Source organism: Anabrus simplex, chromosome 1 (assembly GCF_040414725.1).
Source record: "Anabrus simplex isolate iqAnaSimp1 chromosome 1, ASM4041472v1, whole genome shotgun sequence".
NCBI lineage: Eukaryota > Metazoa > Arthropoda > Insecta > Orthoptera > Tettigoniidae > Anabrus > Anabrus simplex.
Window position 1 is genome coordinate 914,571,475 of NC_090265.1, and position 21,490 is coordinate 914,592,964.

Below are 21,490 nucleotides of genomic sequence, written 5' to 3' on the forward strand. Positions count from 1 at the left end.
CCTTTTCTGCATCTTTGGCGTGTTACCAAACAGTTGCGGCGATTACGGGGTGGGGCGAGAAGGTAACGTCGTCCCCGCCCCTCGCCACTTTGTGGAGTAAACATTACATATTCACTTTAGCCACCTGGAACTAGGAAATTTTTCTTTTGCTAATTGCTTTACGTCGCACCGACACAGATAGGACTTATGGCGACGATGGGATAGGAAAGGCCTAGGAGTTGGAAGAAAGCGGCCGTGGCCTTAAGGTACAGCACCGGCATTTGCGTGGTGTGAAAATGGGAAACCACGGAAAAGCATCTTCAGGGCTGCCCACAGTGGGATTCGAACCCACGATCTCCCGGATGCAAGCTCACAGCCAATTACTTTTAAAAGAAATGTTATCTGTACAAGCCTTTGTGTCTTATCTGCTAATTCTCTCCTTTATTTTCTTTAATTTTATCAACATAATGTTTGGCGGAAATAAGCACCAAATGCCGTTCATCGCGGCTAACCGATTCGTATAGCACTACGGCAAGTAGTGGAGACTTTGCATGTGCTGTGGGGAAGGGTAGTAGGGGTATAATGTTTTTGCCAAGGTCGTGGACACTGAGTTATAACTCACCCGTATGACGCACGCATTCGTCAGCCTGGCAGCCTCTTCACTGTCTGTTAGTTCCTTAGTGTGTATTAAAATACTAAATAACTTTTAATTGCATGATCATGCCGTACTTCTATTTAATTGTACCGGCTGAGCTAGCCGTGGAGTTAGGGAAAAAGGAAATGACCAGTGTCTTGAGTAATACAGGTGAACTCATAATAGATCCCAGGGAATCACTGGAGAGGTGGAGGGAATATTTTGAATATCTTCTCAATGTAAAAGGAAATCATCCTGGTGGTGTTGCAAACAGCCAAGCTCATAGGGAGGAGGAAAATGATGTTGGTGAAATTATGCTTGAGGAAGTGGAAAGGATGGTAAATAAACTCCATTGTCATAAGGCAGCAGGAATAGATGAAATTAGAGCTGAAATGGTGAAGTATAGTGGGAAGGCAGGGATGAAATGGCTTCATAGAGAAGTAAAATTAGCGTGGAGTGTTGGTATGGTACCTTCAGATTGGACAAAAGCAGTAATTGCACATATCTATAAGCAAGGGAACAGGAAGGATTGCAACAACTATTGAGGTATCTCATTGATTAGTATACCAGGCAAAGTATTCACTGGCACCTTGGAAGGGAGGGTGTGATCAGTCGTTGAGAGGAAGTTGGATGAAAACCAGTGTGGTTTCAGACCACAGAGAGGCTGTCAGGATCAGATTTTCAGTATGCACCAGGTAATTGAAAAATGCTACGATAGGAATAGGCAGTTGTGTTTATGTTTCGTAGATCTAGAGAAAGCATATGACAAGGTACCGAGGGAAAAGATGTTCACTATACTGGGGGACTATGAAATTAAAGGTAGATTATTAAAATCAATCAAAGGCATTTTTGTTGACAATTGGTCTTCAGTGAAAATTGATGGTAGAATGAGTTCTTGGTTCAGGGTACTTACAGGGGTTAGACAAGGCTGTAATCTTTCACCTTTGCTGTTCATAGTTTACATGGATCATCTGCTGAAAGGTATAAAATGGCAGGGAGGGATTCAATTAGGTGGAAATGTAGTAAGCAGTTTGGCCTGTGCTGACGACTTGGTCTTAATGGCAGACTGTGCCGAAAGCCTGCAGTCTAATATCTTGGAACTTGAAAATAGGTGCAATGAGTATGGTATGAAAATTAGCCTCTCGAAGACTAAATTGATGTCAGTAGGTAAGAAATTCAACAGAATTGAATGTCAGATTGGTGATACAAAGCTAGAACAGGTCGATAATTTCAAGTATTTAGGTTGTGTGTTCTCCCAGGATGGTAATATAGTAAGTGAGATTGAATCAAGGTGTAGTAAAGCTAATGCAGTGAGCTCGCAGTTGCGATCAGCAGTATTCTGTAAGAAGGAAGTCAGCTCCCAGACGAAACTATCTTTACATCGGTCTGTTTTCAGACCAACTTTGCTTTACGGGAGCGAAAGTGGGTGGACTCAGGATATCTTATTCATAAGTTAGAAGTAACAGACATGAAAGTAGCAAGAATGATTGCTGGTACAAACAGGTGGGAACAATGGCAGGAGGGTACTCGAAATGAGTAGATAAAGGCTAATTTAGGAATGAACTCAATGGATGAAGATGTACGCATAAACCGGCTTCGGTGGTGGGGCCATGTGAGACGAATGGAGGAGGATAGGTTACCTAGGAGAATAATAGACTCTGTTATGGAGGGTAAGAGAAGTAGAGGGAGACCAGGACGACGATGGTTAGACTCGGTTTCTAACGATTTAAAGATAAGAGGTATAGAACTAAATGAGGCCACAACACTAGTTGCAAATCGAGGATTGTGGCGACGTTTAGTAAATTCTCAGAGGCTTGCAGACTGAACGCTGAAAGGCATAACAGTCTATAATGATGATGTATGTATGTATGTATGTATGTATGTATGTATGTATGTATGTATGTATGTATGTATGTTTAAATAAAAGTCAGAGTATAAATAAATGTGTTGTACATTGCACATTAGTTGCCGTATGGTTATACTATACTGATGTATGCTAATATCTGACATCTGACGGAGATCGTTGGCAGAACATATCCGTAAAAATCTTAATCTTCTTATTAATCTAGATCTGTATCAGTGGTAGAGCGTTGGCCTCTTGATCGCAAGATCACAAGTTCAAACCTGTTAGAGTTAATCAGATTTCTGAAGGGCGGCAAAAATTCCTCCATGTTGTACAGTATCAGCATGAAAAAAGTCTGTGCAATGCATTTAGTGTTCTGCCATAGATCTCCTAACAGAAATCAATTTCTCTGCCATTTGGTAGAGTAAAACTGATAGTTAAAATTGTCACATAGGCAGTCTAAGTGGCATCAAATCGTTATGCTTGCACGTGCTGGCTGAGGCCACAGAATCATTAGTATTTTTTAAATATTTTTTAAAATACAATTTGCTTTATGTCGCACCGACACAGATTGGTCTTATGATGACATTAGGAAATGGCTAGGAGTGGGAAGGAAGTGATTATTATTATTATTATTATTATTATTATTATTATTATTATTATTATTATTATTATTATTATTCCCAACATTCACATTTTAGTTATTTGTAATTTTCTATCACAGTATGCCCTCTTATACTGCATATCTAATTAACTATCTAGTTGTTGGTTGATTCTGAAATTGGAATACCTGTAGATTTAACAGTTGCTATGTGTTGATTGTAATTTAAATTTGTAACTAATATATCATGTTTTTTAATTTAAAGGCTATGTTTACGGGAGGCCTGAAGGAGTGTGAGATGTCACGAGTTAAGTTGCAAGGTGTGTGCCCTACGGCAATGGCTCGCATCTTGTATTTTATGTATACTGGGCAGATCAGAGTGACACAAGTGACGGTGTGTCAACTGCTACCTGCTGCTACTATGTTCCAGGTAAATTTATTTTATAACAGGCCTTATCTCCACTCCTGTACACAATGAAAGGCGTTTGAAAAACCGTTGCTCTTTCATTGGCTGAATCTGCCAGCTGCCAGTCTCTTGACCCTGCATTATGTCACACCCCCACCACCCTGGTCAGATCAATGACTCTCTGCACTTCCCTTTTGGGTGCTTTATCCATAGTGTTCCCTTAGAATTATTATTATTATTATTATTATTATTATTATTATTATTATTATTATTATTATTATTATTATTATTATTATTATTATTTCTCATATTACAATTATTTTAAGAAACTGTGCAAGGGTTCTTAATGAGCATTTCATAATTTTATTATTACTTCTTTTATTAGAAAGTTATTGTAAGATGTTATTTTATTCTCATTTAGGTTGTCATTATTTACACAAGTCAATCAGGTTCACGATGGAACCAGAAACTAACAAAAAATGTTTAGATATCACAATGAGTAGGAATAATGACAGCCTGTCATACAAATATACAGAAAACCCACTCAGACATCACACACTATTGACAACGAATCAAACCACCCTTACACACACAAAGTAGAAGGACTGAATACCCTGATACACAGAACTATTTGTATACCAACGAGCACAACAGATTTGAAGGAAGAGATACAAATAATTAAACAAATCGTGAAAGAAAATTACTACCCTCCAGGCACAATAATTTAACGTTAAATAAAAAAAGAAAAAAAGAAAAACATCCAAACAACACACAGGAAAGTGAAACATACATTGTTCTCAACTACATTAACAAGAACGCCTTCAAAATAGCTACCATTTTTCAAAAATAAGGTCTAAGTGCAGCCTTTAGAACAAACATCACACTACAAAGACACATCAGCAAATGCAACCTAAACAAAACAGACCCATTCTCCAAGTCAGGAGTCTATGAACTCAAGTTCCAACAACATAACTGCAATGCTACATACGTATATTGACCACACAAGATGTAATTTCTACACAAGAATGTGATCAGATACAATCGACATTCAGCCTACCAAGAGCACATATATGACAGTTCATACCATTTTCACAGACATCAACACAGATCTAAAAATCTTGCACATCAAGAATAAAAGTAAATTTTTGAATATTAAAGAAGCAATCAAAAATTAAATCACAAAAGAAGATAACAAAACCAACCTACCTACCTATCTACCTACCTACCTACCTACCTTTACACTTTTTTGCATTAGCACTTAATGAATCTCACAGGAGGTAATCTGTGACTTAAAGGTCTGGAATGTGGGTTCAGAATATTCTTATCTGTAGTAGATTCTCTGAATTTATGCCTCATCTTTTGCCACTCACGACGATCCTTTAGATGATCATTTATCACTAAAAATAACGTCTTACAAGAACTCTCTAATTAAAAAATAGTAATAATAATCGTGTATTTTATTTTACGCCCCACTAACTACTTTTACGGTGGCATCGAGAAACGCACCATCCACAGGATGTTGCAAACAGAGGTGGAACTGCAGGAAGTAGTTGCCAGCCTGCTAGGTGGTCAGAGCATATTGAATAGTGCATCCACCATTTGAACTTCCGTCAGTGCATGCAGTACCCACCACGATGCCATTTTATGCAGTTGCAGCTCTGCCCGTAATATCCTGTGGATGGTGTGTTTCTCGATGCCAGTTGCCCTTGCTAACTCCAGTAGCATCCATCGCCTGATTCCTCCAGGAGCTGTTCGATGACGGCACCTGCCACGTCGGTCCGCACACAGACAGGTTGTCCTGAGCGCTTCTGATCATCGGTTGTCACATGTCCTTACTGAAACTTTCCTACCCACCATGTTATTGTACGGTATTGGAGGGATTTATTCCCAAGGGCTTCCACCAATTCAGTGTGGCAGTTTTCCGCATTTCTGCCCCGGAGAACGATTATTTTGATGTATGCGCACTGCTTAACACGGGTTGCTTCCATCTCGCATGACGCTTGCTATACAACTGATTTCACAGCGCTCTCTGTGTTACTACCAGCAATCACAGAGCCATCTGTTATTGTGAATACTTAATATGCCTGCATAGCTTCCACATGACAAATAGCAGTTTGTGATCCGCTCACATCATCATCGTCATCATTTCCCGTTTCCAGCTTCCCGGGTTGGGTTGTGAATCAAGGACCTCCATCGCTGCCTGTCTCTCCATCACTCTTCTTTTTTAAGTAAATCTTCTGGTTTTCCTCCCCTCTTCTCTATGCACTCCCACACACTGAATCTGTCCACCTATTTTGGGGTCTTCCTCGTGGTCTCTTGCCTGTTAACTTCTCTGAAAAAGCTTTTTTTGGCATTCTCTCTTCTCCCATTGTCATCATATGCCCATACCACTTTAGCTTTGTTGTTTCTATCCTGTCTTAAAGTTTAAAGATTCCTGCCCTTTTCCTTCTCTCTTCATTTCTAATTCTATCCTTTCTGGTCTTGCCCTCGATACCTCTTAGGAATTTCATCTCCGCTGCCTGTATTCTAATCTCCTCTTGTTTTGTTGTAGTCCACGATCCAGCTGCATAGGTTAGTAGGGGTTCATAATAGGTTGAATATAATACTTTCTTACATTTCTTCAGGACATTTTGGTTCCACAAAATACCCCTTACACTCTGGTAGAAGCTATTTGCTTGTTGTATTCTTTTTCCAATTTCCTCGGTAATCTTTCCAACTTCTGTGATCACACTTCCCAAGTACATGAAACATTTAACCACTTCCAGAATTTTACCATTTAGTTTTATCTTTCCTCTTCCTTCCTTCCTTCCTTCCTTCCTTCCTTCCTTCCTTCCTTCCTTCCTTCCTTCCTTCCTTCTTGTGATCACTGTTGTGTTACTTTTCTCTGTGCTTACTTTCATCCCAAATTTTTCTATCTCTTGATTCCATCCATCTACTTGTGTTTGCATTTCCGTTTCATCATCACACCATATCACTATATCATCTGCAAAGAACATGGCTTTTGTTGCCTGTCTTCCCAATCTCTGTTTAATGGTCTTATGAATTTCATCCATGACTATGATGAATAGTATGGGGGATACTGCTGACATATCTGTAAGGGGAAAAAAAAAAGTAGTTGCAATGATTTTTGCTCCCAACCCTCGTATTTCCAAATAGTGAGTGTGACTTCACAGAATCTGATGTTCTATTAAGAACGAAATGTCACTCTTTGTTTCATAGAACATATTTTTATTCCTTGTTTAATATTGTGTTTTTTTACAAGTATGTTGTAGTGTAATATTTATATTGAACTTATGTATTTGACAGACTGAAAAACTTTTATGTTACTCCTTACATCTGCCATCACTTATTATTCTAATATGTAAGTGACAATATTAATCTACTTTCCGTTCGACTTTGTTTTCTAATCTGGTACATTGTGTATCACATGACTTCATTCTACAGCATTGCATGACTTTTATTTCAGGTTTCTTTCTTTCTGTCACTTTTATGACCGCATAGGATCACTTTAGTTGGTCCATTATCCAAGTCTCTTTGAAGGGACTGTTCAGGTCGTGCGGTCCTCCCAGTACTTCTGCATATGTTCCAAACTTCGTGCCCTTTCTGGTGTTGAAAATATTTCTGTTGTGAGTTTCTTTCTTGTGAGTGAGAAGTAGATGTTTGTGTCCTGGATTTCTTTGTTTAATTTTATCTTATCATGATGATGATGATGATTCTTGTTGTTTAAAGGGACCTAACATCTAGGTCCTCAGCCCACTTTTCCTTAATGTCAATACTCGGGGTATTATAATGAATGTAGTATTGCTTCTCATTCCAGGTAACAAATGTCATTGATGCATGTTGTGTATTTCTGGAACGACAGCTGGATCCTAGTAATGCCATAGGGATTGCTAACTTCGCAGAACAACATGGGTGCAAGGATCTCAATCACAAAGCAAACCAGTTCATCATGCAGCATTTCACTCAGGTCAGGTATATCAAACAGTACATCCTCATGTTTGCCATAAAGTCCCATATCCCCAGAATTTTACATTTTGTGAGATGCATATTGTGATTATGGGATCCTATTAGAGTCTGACATTGCTTACGCTTATTTGTGGCAGATTTTTTTTTTTCCTTCCCCTCTTCTCTACCTGATTATCCTAAATCAACTTTGGTTCTCCTTTAATTTTGAGGTATTACGTTCGCAAGTTCTTGGAAGTCTTTCAGTTTTGTACTTTGTGTTGCTTTTACCTTTCATTAGCTGATACATGAAAGAAGCATTCTCCTGATACCTGTATCTATGAACGTACCTGCCAGGGATATTTGTTTTCAGTTACTCTGAACCATTTTGTTATCCTGAGAATAGAAGTGGCTAACTGTTGGAACTCCCAACAAGTTGAAATCAATTAAGAAGACAACTCTGGTGTGGAGGTGTCCTCTTTCCAGCCTTTTCGGAGAGGCTGTAGTTTTGTGCAAGTTGAAAATGGGACATGGAAGATCTAAGCACTGTTGCCTTCTAAATGGGGATGACCCCCCCCTCCCCCAGTGTGTTCATATGGTGACAATTTTACTATGGCCCACTTCATCTCTAAGTGTGTCAATCTCTTTGCTGTAAGTCCGTCCCTTGGCCTGTAGGCAGCACTTGAACTCTTACTGTCTGATGGTGAGAATGCTGCTGATCTCATTATTTGATTTATGCATGAGTGGATTAATCAAGTACATAAAATTTCAATTGTCTGTTTTTATTTCATTTTCCTGATTCATTTGTTGAGTATATAATTTTTTTTAAATCTTATTTTTATTTACAGTTAATTTCTTAAGAGGGGATTGTTGCCAGGTTGTACTTCCTCTTAAAGGTTTGAATCTCTTCCTCTGCCATTTCATTTTACAGGGGACTGATAATGTTGCTCTCTTCAAAACAACAATCACAAACACCTCAACAGTAGTAAACTCTCACTTTCATGGTAATCTCCTACTCAGTCATTGAAATTCTTGTTTCTTTTCCTGATCTCTTAATTTAAAGAATCTGACTGTGCTACAAGAACAGAAAATAGATTTCTTGTACTCATCTTAGACCATCTGAGAAGATATCAGTGTTTTTGTTGTAACCAAGGTTGAAGTTTACAAAACACAACTTTTATTGCTTCACTTTATGATATTTACACAAATAACTGAAATTTATTTTGAAGCAAAAAGGAATATTGAATCTTGAGAAAAGTCTGTCTTTATACAATATGTACAAGTTTACAGTCTTTATATACACTTCTATCTTGAAAAGATAGTCTTTGTGAATTGACACGTTGATAGTCGAAAACTATCTGGCACACTAACATAAATGTATTTGAGAGTCCTTGTTTGTTGAAGTGCCTGAATTCCTAAAAAGCAAGTTCAATTGATTGAAGAAATTCCACCTAGCGAAACTAAGGGAGCTTGCGTAAATTAGGGAATGAAAATGGCTTGTAAAAGAATTACGGAACATAGGCAGCGGAAACAGGTAAGGGAGCGGTGACCAGAGGTGAAACCTCGTACTGCCAGAAATTCAGTCCACCTGGTCGAAGCACATTTTCAAGAGGAGTAGCCTCCGTGCTCGACGTAGGGTGTATTCTGGAGCTGGACACCGGGGGCAAGTGGGCAATTGAGCAGACAGGGAGCTCCTATTTATAGTACACTCGATGTTCAGGCACGTGCACTGAGGGCTGCGCGTCGAAGCTAGCAGAATGATACACAGGCGCGCGTGCAGCTGGCTTGCGGAACGAGAAGGAAGCGCCGGACATACAACAGTTTTTATACTGTTGTAAGGTTACATTTCAAGCATTGCAGTCAGGACTGTAGCGCCATGTGTCAACCCAAAAATATTCAGTCGCTTTCGTGATCCATATCAACTGCTAAGTTTGGTCTTCTTAAGTCCGGCCATTGTCATTTTTTACATGGAGAAGTTTGATAAATTCACACTGAAGATGGTAATATACAAACCCACCACATGTTCTGTGACCATGATGATGAAAGCTCCTCTCACCCAAAAATATTCACAATTTGGAGGAGGAGATGATGATGATGATGATGATGATTCCACATAACAAAGTACTTAACAAAATACGTGATACTTTGTACCTGATACATGATTTATACTAATTTGATTATTTCATCATTATTCCCAAAATCAGAAAGGAAAAAGTTACAACTCCTTGAAGATTGAGAGAGTATAGCCTAATATATGATGGGCCATGGATAACAGGCATAAAAAAAATAAAAAAAACGAACATCTTAATCTCCAGATACTCTGATAATATTGAGATCAATAGAGAATTAATTTATTGAAGGATTTTGAATCAGTGTTTGGGAGGAACCTGTAAAACTGGTGTCTCATGGTTGCCATACATTTCACCAGATTTTTGTCCCTCAAAACAACAATTTCCAATTGCATCTCACCTGTTTTGGGTCCAATATCTCAATCTATCAAATAACAAATCATCTGCTATTAAATTTCACTGTGAAGCAAATATGAATGTCTACCCATTAGTCCCGTTTTCTGATACAGAATCAAGGATGAGGTGAAATGCAAATATATGGCATATTTTTACGGCCAGATGCACTTTGTGTTGCCAACTTCAGTTGAGGAGCTAACGAAAATGAAATTAATGATGCTGAATGAAATTTGATGAGGAGATGGAAGGAAATGCCTATGGCTTATGAATAGGAACTGTCCTGCCATTTGCCAGGAAGTGAAAATGGGAAACCACAGAAGTTCATTCTCAGGACAGCTGTTGGAGAGGTTCAAACCCATTTGTCTCTTAGCTCCACGACCACTCTGCTTGGTCTAGTTTTCAAGCATATATTGCACCTAATAAATCAGTCCCTCAAACAAACAAATAAATAAACAAACAAACAAAGAGAGAGAGAGAGTGCACACACTCTCTCTCTCTCTCTCTCTCTCCTGCCCTCAAATATTTCATTCAAATGTTTGTAGAATGTGTCGGGTTCTAGAAAACTGACATCTGATGTTGTATGTCAACAGATCTGTCAGGAGCAAGAATTTCTGGAGCTATCAGCAATCCAGTTGGTAGCTCTCATTAAGCGGGATGAGTTAAACGTTCAGGAGGAGCGTGAGGTATACAATGCAGTTCTCAAATGGGTTCGGTATGACGAAGAGAATCGCTATCCCAAGATGCAACATATTTTATATGCAGTACGATGCCAGTACCTAACTCCTAGCTTTCTGCATGATCAAATGAAGAACTGTGATGTCCTGAAGAAGTTACCTCAGTGCCGAGAGTATCTTGCTCAGATATTCAAGGTAATTTCTCTTAGCACTTTGTTGATATTTGTTACTAAAAATAATTATACCATTGTGATAATCTTGTTATTTAAGATGCACGATAGAGATAAATAGAGGTGATAAAACTAGGAAGCTCTTTTCAGTTTCCTATCTCTCCTTATGTGTCTTGATCTGTTCCTTGTCTTGTTCCTTTCTGTTACTAGTATTGACCTATTGGGATACTTTTCTCCTTTTAAGTATGTCCTCTGTTCAAAGATTTTTACCCCTGTTTTCACTTCTGTTTTAAGTCTCTTCCCTTTTCTTGTCTTTATCTAGCTTCCTTCTTATCCTACAATTCAGACATCAAGACCAAAGATCTGGTAAGAAGGCCTTTTAGTGAGTGTTGATGCCTGCCCTCCTGACGAAGCTGGGAAGCAGAAACAAGCTTGTTGGGGGCAGAGAAGGAAAGGGTGCTGAAGAACTAGAATTCATAAAGTGAGAGTCCATCTGTTTGAAGATGGCAGTGTATGAAGAGGTGGAGATTATCCTTTTCTAATTTTATCTTTGTCCTTTTCCGCTCTTACTGTTGCTCCCTCTTTTCACGCTTGACCTGTCATTGTGCTTATCTTATTAATCATCATTATCATCATCTGGAGCAGTTTCCAGCCACAGGCTGGGTCTGCTTGGAACATAAGCCTCTCCACCGTTTTATGTCCATTCACCACTCTTCTCTCACTGTCGTCCAGTTCCCTCTTGCCTCGATGCTCTTCGTTACACCTTTCAGCCATCTGTCCCTCGGTCTTCCTCTAGGTTTGCTTTCCTTCTACTACATTTCTAACATCTTTCTTGGTATCCTCTCTTCTCCCATTCTTTTGACATGTCCATACTACTGCAGCCTTGATTTTTCTTTCCATGTAGAGGTACCTCATTTACCATTTCCCGAACTCTCTCATTTCTTATTCTGTCTATTCTTGTTAAACCTACTCGACACCCCTGAAACTTCATTTCCACTGTTTGTATTCTATTTTTACCCTCTCCTTCATCACCCGTGTTTCTGATCCATATATCAGAATTGGCACAAAATAAGTCTTGTAGATAATTCCTTACATCTCTGTGGTACATCCCTGTTCCACATCAGTCCTCCCATATTGTTAAAGAATCCATTTGCACACCTTCCTCTTTAATTGATTTCCATCCTGCTTCCTCCATTTTCATCAATTACACTTCCCTGATATTTAAAGCTTTCAGCTCTTTACAACTGCTCCTCTTCTAATACAATGCCATTATACGCTCGGTTCTTGTTTCGTGTCATTACCAGCACTTCACTCGTTTGTGCTGAGAACTTCATTCCATAAGATGACACAATTTCCTCCCGTACATTTAGCTGTTCCTGCACTTCACTCTCACTATTTCTTCATTTTAGTAGATCATCTGCAAACAATGCGGCTTTCATTTTTCTTTTCCCAATAGTCTGTGCTACCTTCTGTATTATATCATCCATAACCACTATAAATAGTAGAGTTGACAGGGCATGTCTTTGCTTTACACCATTTGTTAACTTAAACCATCCAGTTCTTTCGGTTTCAGCTTAACACAGCTTTCACTTCCATCATACATATATTTCACCCTTGTCACTATCTGCTCATTTACCACTTTTACTCTCATAGCCTTCCAAATCTTGTTTCTATGGACACTATCATATGCCTTTTCTGTGTCCGTAAAGGCCATCACCAAATCTTATTATGTGTTCCCTTTCATGTCTCCCTCATCCCTCTGACTTGATTTAACACTTGTTTGTTCCTTTCCATTACCTGCTGTATAATGAAAGTGGTTAAATGTAACCTCCTTCATTATGAAAATAGAAATAGCTAGACTCGCTATTTAGTAGTTTAAATTAACAGGCATAGAAGTAAAGGATTCCCATTTCTAGTTGTAGAAAGAGGGCTTTGGAAGCACTTGGGTTATTAATAGAGGCTTGAATACTGAATGTTGCAAGGCCTAATAGTTTCTAATGAAACTGTACAGTATATATGAAATTGTTGAATATATGTAGTATGAATTCAGGAGGAGGTTAACTATAGCTCATTCTGCATTAAGAAAACAGTATTGCTCTTATGAACCTACAAGGAGTGAACACACCCCCTCTGAGACACACATAATTCCTCATGATTAAGGGATATTATACTGTACTTTGTAATGTATTGTGAAAGACAGATAAAAAGGATGAGGCATTTTTGCCGTGAGTTATTAAAATAACTACATAACATTTTCTTTTTCATAAATATATTCGTAGGGAGGAAGCATAATGACAGGAACAGCCATTGCTTCGTTGCCTTCCTTCATTTTCCTTCTTCTGTGTTCCTCTGGTACAAGTCTCGTATAGTTCCTCGCTCTGTGAACCGCCGGCAGCTCGCTTCTGTAGTGAAGTCATCTACAGTATTTATTTGTTGTGTGTGTGTTCTTAGATTTAAATCCAGTGCTTACTTGTCTTGTGTTGAGTGAGAGTTGGTTGTATATTGCCTAGTATTTATATGTGTTCTATTATTTTTGTACTGAACAGAAGTTGTTACTGAAGATACTGGTGTAGTGGTGTGCAGCGATACGTCATGGCATAACTTGTACTGATAAAACAATTTTCCGTGTGTTTTTCTATGAGCTTGGTTTTGTTTTTTAGCTGTTTTTTTAACAGCATTTTAATTTTACCACTTTTTTTTTTACGACCGCATTTAATTATTGCTATTGTTTTTGCGAGTGATAGTAGCACAGTAGTAGCCCGCGTTGCCTGGGGAAATTTATTAAATGCAATTAAATGCATCCCTCACCCCTTGAGCCCATAAAAAATGTTGTATTTCTCTTTACTCCCCCAATTTGCCTTACACTTCAATGCTGCGGTTTTTAATGTTCCGTAGTTTACCTCTGATTCTGTGCAAACCAAAAATAGCCCCTGTTAAATCCCGTCCCCTTTAGTTCATAAAATAATTTGCATCTCAGTTTCATCCGCTTTTTATCTTGAACTTAAATACTGAATTTCACAAATTTATGTGCCACCATTTACCTGTAATGGTGTTGAGCAGAGCCGTTTGATATGGCAACCCTGTTGTCATAAGAGCAATACTGTTTTCTTAACATGGAATGAACTATAGCTGAATTAACTTTTTTTTAAATTTTTAACATTTATTTTTCAATAAAGGATCTGACTCTACACAAGAGACCTCATGTCAAGGAAAGGACACCTAACACTCCCAGAGTCATCTATATTGCTGGTGGATATCTCAATCACTCCCTGGATGTACTTGAAGCATTCAATGCTGATGATCAGACGTGGACTACTCTAGCTCGGCTTACTGTGCCTCGATCTGGTTTGGGAGGAGCTTTCCTGAAGGTGAGGAACAGTAAGTGACATTTGTAAAGGGGGGGAAGTGTAGTTATAACAACTCCATCTTCTGTGGCAATACACTTACTAACTTCAGTGTTAATATGTTGTTGTGCTGACCTTTACATGTCTCTGAACCAAAATGTTATCCAGAAACCTCCCATTCAAAATAGTAAAATAATTATATTTCACATGGACTGTGCATAAATTTAATAATTCTCTCTTCCAGTGTTGACAGACAGTGCATGTATTCATTTCTATTTATATTTAAAAGAATTGACGAATAGTTTAGTTGGCAAGACTGAACAGCTTCTGTAGTACTACATAGCTGTTTTTTATTTATTTATTGTATGATGAATCTATGTACACACATGCATATAGTTTAGGATAAATGTGCGTAGTCACAAGTCCGTACAATACTATAACTCTAGGTCTAGCATTTTGACCCAATCAACTGCTTCATCCGATGTGCGGTGAATGTCCATTAGTGTTCCTTTGAAAGCACGAATTGGGCAGTCAGCAACAATGTGGTGGATTGACTGAGAAGAGACACCACAATCACAATCTGCAGAGCTAGTCCAACCCCATTTGCACAACAGATAACCACATCTGCCTTGTCCAGTTCTTATTCGATTGATGATTCTCCACTGTCGTCTTGGAAGATCAAATCCTTGTACTCGTTTCAAAGGATTCTCAACTAGATGTTTGTTCACTACTGAAGACTGATCCCACTGGGCTTTCCATGAACTGTTAACATGAAAAGAGCTTCGTTCAAGATCCATTGCTGTACGCCAGGGTGGCTTCCTCGATTTCAGTCGTTGATGTTCAGTGTGCGTAATATCTTGATGGATGGGTAGTTGGGGGTTCTGCTGAATGTTCTTCCAAACCTTTAGGAGAGCTTCTGATCGTCTTAGGGCTGGAGGTGAAATATTGCTGAGAACAGGAAGCCATAGTGTGTTCGTGCTCCGAATGCAACCTGTGATTACGCGCATTGCCTGATTGAGTTGTACATCGATTTTCTTTGTGTGAACACTATTGATCCAAGAGGGACAGCAGTATTCAACAACAGAATATGATAAGGCTAATGCTGTTGATCTTAGAACATGAGTATTGGCTCCCCATGATGTACCAGCAAGTTTCTGAAGAATTATTTATAGAGACCCAAGTAATAAAAATATTTTGCTTTTGATGTTGCATTTAAGTAATAACTTGGAGAATGTTTTTCTCCTTCGTCTAGGTCACAGATGGAAGAAAAATCCACTAAATTAGCACTTAGGCCACAGTCATTAAAGGTGCTTTCTAGGCAGCATTTGACAATGAAACTGGTAAAGTGCCTCCAGCAGACTAGCTCATTGTTCCTGGTGATTTCAACGGAAATGTCAGATTTAGAAAGGAAAGTCATGCAGTTCATGGCAGACAAGGATATGGAGAAGAGAATAATGATGGTTGGAAGATTCTCGATTACACAAAAACACACAGTTGGATCATCACCAGCGTATAGTTCAAAAAGCTTGATTCACATTCAATTGCACACTGCAATGGCACAAAGCAATCCAAATGGACTAGATCATCGTTGGACGTCAAAATCTTGCATATATACTGGATGCAGAAGTCATACCATATAAAACAGTTATATGACACATCACCAACATTCGCTTACAAATTACATATCAAGTCACTGAAAAAACTAACACACAGCAGAGACAAAAGCAGAGACAATCAAAAGTGGCACTTCAAAGTAAAGGAGGTTGACATCATAGCATGACAACAAATTAATTTCATTTCTGTTCTGTGTTGAATCACAATGTTAAGAACAAAGAATCAAAAAACAAAAATCAAATCAACAAAAAACAAAATTTCGTTGTGGAAATTCTTTGTTGTTAAAAGCATAGCATGTTTAAAACCCACCCATTACACCAAGCAAGCTAAGCTGAAGGAAGAAGGCAGCTTATGAAGCTGCATATGCCATTCTGGAAAGAACAAAAATTAGAACAATGATGAATTGATAACTATATTTGATTTTGGAACAATGATGTCTAATGAGGTGCACTAGAAGAAAAGTTACATCATGAGTTTCTCTTCGACAAGCCCTGTCTCAATGGAACGTATACAGAACAGTCTGTAGGAAGGCGAAGAAGATTGTGACAGTGACAAAAGCTTCTTGGTACAAAGAACTTTGAGAAATTGAACCTGCATAAAGGAGAATGCAGCACCTACTGACTTGTCAAAAGAAGACATCAGAAAATGGAAGATATCTAATATTTCTGCATCAACATCGAAACAAGCAATTTGCTGGTAGATTGGAAGGAAGCAAGAGGAAGAAGCTAATGTGAAAAGAACCTGACCGAGGAATTCCCCTATCCACCATTACTAAACTTCAGGGTCAACAAAGAACCCATTGAGCAAATCAACATCGCTGAAGTCAAAACTGTTGGTGAAACTATGTTTTACCTTTGAAATGTACTGCAGGTACATAACTATTTCACCAGGGGAAGAGTTAGGTGTTTACAGACCATAACATTCTGCTCGAATGAGATCTGGGTTTCCCAAATTCCTGATAGAATGGGATTTAAAACTCCACTAATTACCTGACTTTTGCCATGGTTCGTAGAGGTCTTTATTTTGATGTACAACTTGAGCTCAATTCTAAGGTAAACAGTTCCCTTACTTTGTATCCCGACAGTAAATTTGTGTCAGTTTTGAAGACAGCACAATGGCTAAGAAATATACATCACTGATACTGAACGAGAAAGTGAAAGTTATTGAAGCGAGTGAAAAGGAAAAGTTGTCTGTGCATGAAATTATGTCGCGTTTAAGATGTGGAAAAACTCATGTTTATGAGACTTTAAAACATAAGGATGACATTACTACGCAGTGGATGGAGGGGAATGGACAAATGAAGAGGAAATCTAAGGTAACAGGCAATGAAGAAATCAATGATTTAGTGTGGGAATGGTTCGTCAGTGCCCGTTCGAGAAATCTTCCGGTTAGCGGACCTGTGCTACAGAATGAGGCTCTTGCCGTTGCTAAATCACTTGGCAACACCGCCTTTAAAGCATGAATAGGGTGGCTGGAAAGTTTCAAAACAAGACACAGTATCGTATGGAACGAAGTCCGTGGCGTGTCCAAAGATGTGGATGGAAATGTAGTAGCTGAGTGGAAATTGAAGCTGCAAAATTTAATTTCTGGCTATGAACCTAAAGACATTTTCAACGCCGATCAAACAAGATTGTTTTTTCAAGCCTTGCCTTCAAATTCACTTGCATTTCGTGGATAAAAGTGTGGTGGGGGTAAAATGTCGAAAGAAAGACTTACAGTACTGTTGTGCGGTAATATGGAGGTGGAAATGGAAAAGTCCCCAGTAATCGGGAAATCAGCAAAACCAAGGTGTTTTAAAAACTTGGACTTGCACAAGCTTCCGGTAACTTGGAGAAGCAATGGGAAAGCCTGGATGACCAGTGCTCTAATGGAAGAATGGCTGAACAAATTTAACTGTAGAATGAAATAGGAAAATCCCAAAGTTATTCTTTTTCTCGACAATGCCACTTGTCACCCACATGTGTTGCTTTCCAATGTCAAGCTAGCCTGGTTTCCACCTAACACAACCAGCGTTATTCAACCTATGGACTAAGGAGTGATTTACACCTTCAAATCTCACTACAGGCGTAGTGCCTGACTTGAGCAGGTGTTGATACAGCTGACAACACCTACTCCCTTGCACACACAGTTTCCATACTGGATGCTGTCAACTGGATCAGTTTGGCTTTGAAGCAGATCAAACCTCAAACAGTCGTAAAGTGCTTTGCAAAAGTGGGATTTGCAGAAAATTATGACGTCGGCACACCTGAGAAAGTGACTGAAAATGCTGCTTTGATATCTACGCTGAGCCAACAGAATTTTGCATGTAATGTAGACTAATACATTCGCAGCGATGACCAGCTTGCTAGTCACTACAGTTTCCAGTCTGCTGTACAGCTTCTGAAGATCCGCCGTACAGAGAATGAAGAAGATGATAATCCGAGGGACGAAGACCAGGAAGAGGAGGATGAGGTGGAAAGAGAAAGTCAGGAAAAAGTACGCACTCATGAACAAGCTATTGAGTGTGTCAGGGACATTATGAAATTTGCTCTCAAGTCAAATTCACCGCAACTTCTTGAGCTACTGTACAGCGCTAAAGACTGCATTGAGAAAGACATGACATCAAGGAAGTGAAACAGGTTTCTTTGTTAGACATGTGGAAGAAGGAATAATTTGACAAATAAAGTATTGTGTGTAATGTGTTATATGTATACTGTAGTTTGTTTATTAAACATGTGGAATAAGGCAGAAATTGTGTTATACAGTGTGTGTTATAGTATGTGTATACTGTAGTTCGTCTATTAAACATGTGGAATAAGGCAGAAATTGTCCAGTTTTCATTGAGTATGGTACATACAGTACATACTGTACATAATATGTTGAGTGTGTTGTAGTGCAGGCCTATGCAAGAGTAATAAAAACCTACTGTACATAAAGATATTGTGTTATTGAGATTTGCACCACCAAAACTAGACTAATGGATCAGGGGTACCGTAAGTAATTTGTGAATCTTTTTGTATAATTTTTTTCAATCCAGAAACTTGTCTAATTCGGAAAAGAAACTCGGACCCATGCGATTCCGCTTTGAGCAAGTTTTACTGTATTATTATAATCATTATTATTAATTTTTTTCTCCAAAATTTGATGCAAAAAGAAAGCAAACGTTTACATCAGATCCAAAATCCATGCTAATGACAAAGACCTGCTCCAAGTGACTTGAGTTTATCTTGTGTCTACTATTACTGATAATGGCCAGCTTATGGAAGTGTGAATACAACAATTAATACAGCCTGGATGAAGTGGTGAACAACAGCAGGTGTCGCCTGTATTTGCTGGACGAAAGACTGTCTGAAATCAAAGATCTGTCACACCCTCATCCATTCTACCACACTGTGTACTATTGAGCTGACCATGGAAGTGGTAGATTATGTTTTTTGTCTGGTGTGAAAACGGGAAACCACAGAAAACCATCTTCAGGGCTGCCTGCAGTGGGGTTCGAACACACTTTCTCCCAAATACTGCACTGAAGCGACTGCAGCTGTCGAGCTTAGTGATAGATTGGAGACTTAAAATACTCAGGTGGTCAAGCCAGCTTGCCTACTGTAGATTTGATCATATTTCTAGCATAGATATAAGAGAAGAACACTTCTGTGCAATGCCAGTGCTGAAGAAAATTTCCAAAGTTGAGTATGGTAGATGCAAAGATTGTAAATATGGCCTACATGCTAGAAGTCATTGGAAAGAGACCCACATACAACGTTAGCAACAACGGGGTATTAGACGGCGCAACAACATGAAAAAAACAAATGTACACCTGACATGGCCTATGACCGACTGATATGGAGACAGCAGAGTTGCATTGTGGACTCTTCCAGTTGATGGAGCAAACACTTTTGAACATGATGATAAATATTTATCTACTCTGTAAAATCAAATTCTCAGTAATGTCATTTTGCAATTTCTCTCGCATCGTCATCCTTTTGTGAGAAGAACCCTGTGTAAATATTCCATCAGAGGATAAATTCAATTGAATTTTGCTGTTTACATGTCTTTTTGTATATTCTATTTCATTTCATTTTAAATGTGAAGTATATTAGTAAATCATGAGGAAGAAAGAGAATTCTTATACAGAAATTAATAGAAAACAAATATTATAGTTATTGCTAAATGATTAATTTTATAAGTGTAAAGAGACTTTTAAGTGTTTTATGTTTGGGCTTCATTACGTCCTACTTCAGTGTTTGTATGTTTTCTTAGGGAATGTTTTATGCTGTTGGTGGACGTAATAATTCTCCTGGAAGCAGTTATGACTCTGACTGGGTGGACCGATACAACCCAGCTAAAGATGTGTGGCGTCCTTGCAGTCCTATGTCTGTTCCTCGCAACAGAGTGGGTGTGGCTGTCATGGATGGCCTCCTGTATGCTGTGGGTGGTGCAGCAGGCAGCGAATATCACAGCAGTGTTGAAAGGTCACTTAATGTTCTCAGTGTTCTTTGTTTCTTTCAGCGCTTGTTAGATGTGCATTCACAATTCAATTCTGTTAAGATATGGTTGAATTACCATATTTCTCCAAATCCAATTTGACACTAAATGCAAGATGCTTTGTGTAATCATACGAATGCCTTTCTTGTACATTGCGCATGTTTTAGACTATCTTTGTTTCACGCCAGCGCCGAATATTGGCTTTAGTTATGCCATATTTTCTTGCAGCTGCACAATTATTCTTTATTTCCACGAGTTTCATAACCATTAAATTAAAATTGCCATCATAATATCGAAGAGAATCCGTTGAAAATTTGCCGGCAGTACTTGTTCCACACCTCTACAATATGTCAATGCATCAGGAAAATATTCCTGCTGTCTATAAAACTGTTACTTTTACCAAGCGCCAGGTACAACCAGCTGCCACTAGAGTACATCTTGCTTGCTGGATTTGGCGGCTAGCGATATATAATGAAGACGCGGACATTAAAAGTCGAGTTTATTGCGCTTTGATATGGCCGTTTCGCTCTTGCGTTTTTCACGCACATACCTCACAGTTTAATCTTCAGCTTTTTAAAAGTGGGCCACTGAATGCATTTTTTTGTACAATACGCATTTTAAAGCTATATTCGTCGTCACACTAATTCGGAACAATGGCTTTAGTTATGCTGTGTTTCCTTACGGCTGCGCAATTATTCTTAATTTCTGTGTGTTTAATAACCATTGACTTAAAATTGGCATCGTAATATTGATGATAGCCCATTGAAAATTTGCCGACAATACCTATTCCATGTGTCTTTACAATACGATAATCCATCATGAAAATATTCCTGCTGTCTGTAAAACTGTTAATTTTACTAAGTATCAGGTACAGCAGATGCGTTATAATGCTGCCATGGCCTTTCTAAGAATTCAAATGCTTGCATGTTTTGATGCCATTCTGCGGATTTGAGAAACATTTTCATAGAGGCTAATACAGAAACTTTTTTAAAAATCTATTCAGGGGATTGTCGCTCGCCCAGTTGTCCGCACTGTGAGCCTGTCTCCTGCCAAGTAGAATGTCATTCTCTCTTCACTATTTCCCAAGAACCAGTGACATTACGCAGAGGCACTATACAACCGGTTGCCATGGCTAGCGATGTAGCCTATAGGCCTAATAAAGACACAAACATGAAGGTTGAGTTTTATGCGTGCGTGGAGGGTGAAGGGAAGCAGCGTGGTTACCATGGTAGCTGGCAGTGGTGTTCATTTCTGTTAGGTCGAGAATGCAAGACGATCCTAGATTTTTCACATGAGATTCTGAGAAAAAATGTTGTCTTGGATTCGGAGAAATACGGTACTACCTTCTTTTTTTTTC

The 21,490-nt window shown here is 38.7% G+C and overlaps 1 protein-coding gene across 1 annotated transcript in view; it reads left to right on the forward strand.

The window, feature by feature from the left end:
* The window catches only part of Keap1 (kelch like ECH associated protein 1), a 66,718-nt gene that overhangs the window by 21,572 nt on the left and 23,656 nt on the right, over window positions 1-21,490 (forward strand). The window contains exons 3-7 of the mRNA XM_067136633.2: window positions 3,323-3,487; window positions 7,281-7,430; window positions 10,461-10,739; window positions 13,891-14,082; window positions 19,909-20,120. Coding sequence (XP_066992734.1) covers window positions 3,323-3,487; window positions 7,281-7,430; window positions 10,461-10,739; window positions 13,891-14,082; window positions 19,909-20,120 — 998 coding nt within the window. The remainder of the gene's footprint in view (window positions 1-3,322; window positions 3,488-7,280; window positions 7,431-10,460; window positions 10,740-13,890; window positions 14,083-19,908; window positions 20,121-21,490) is intronic.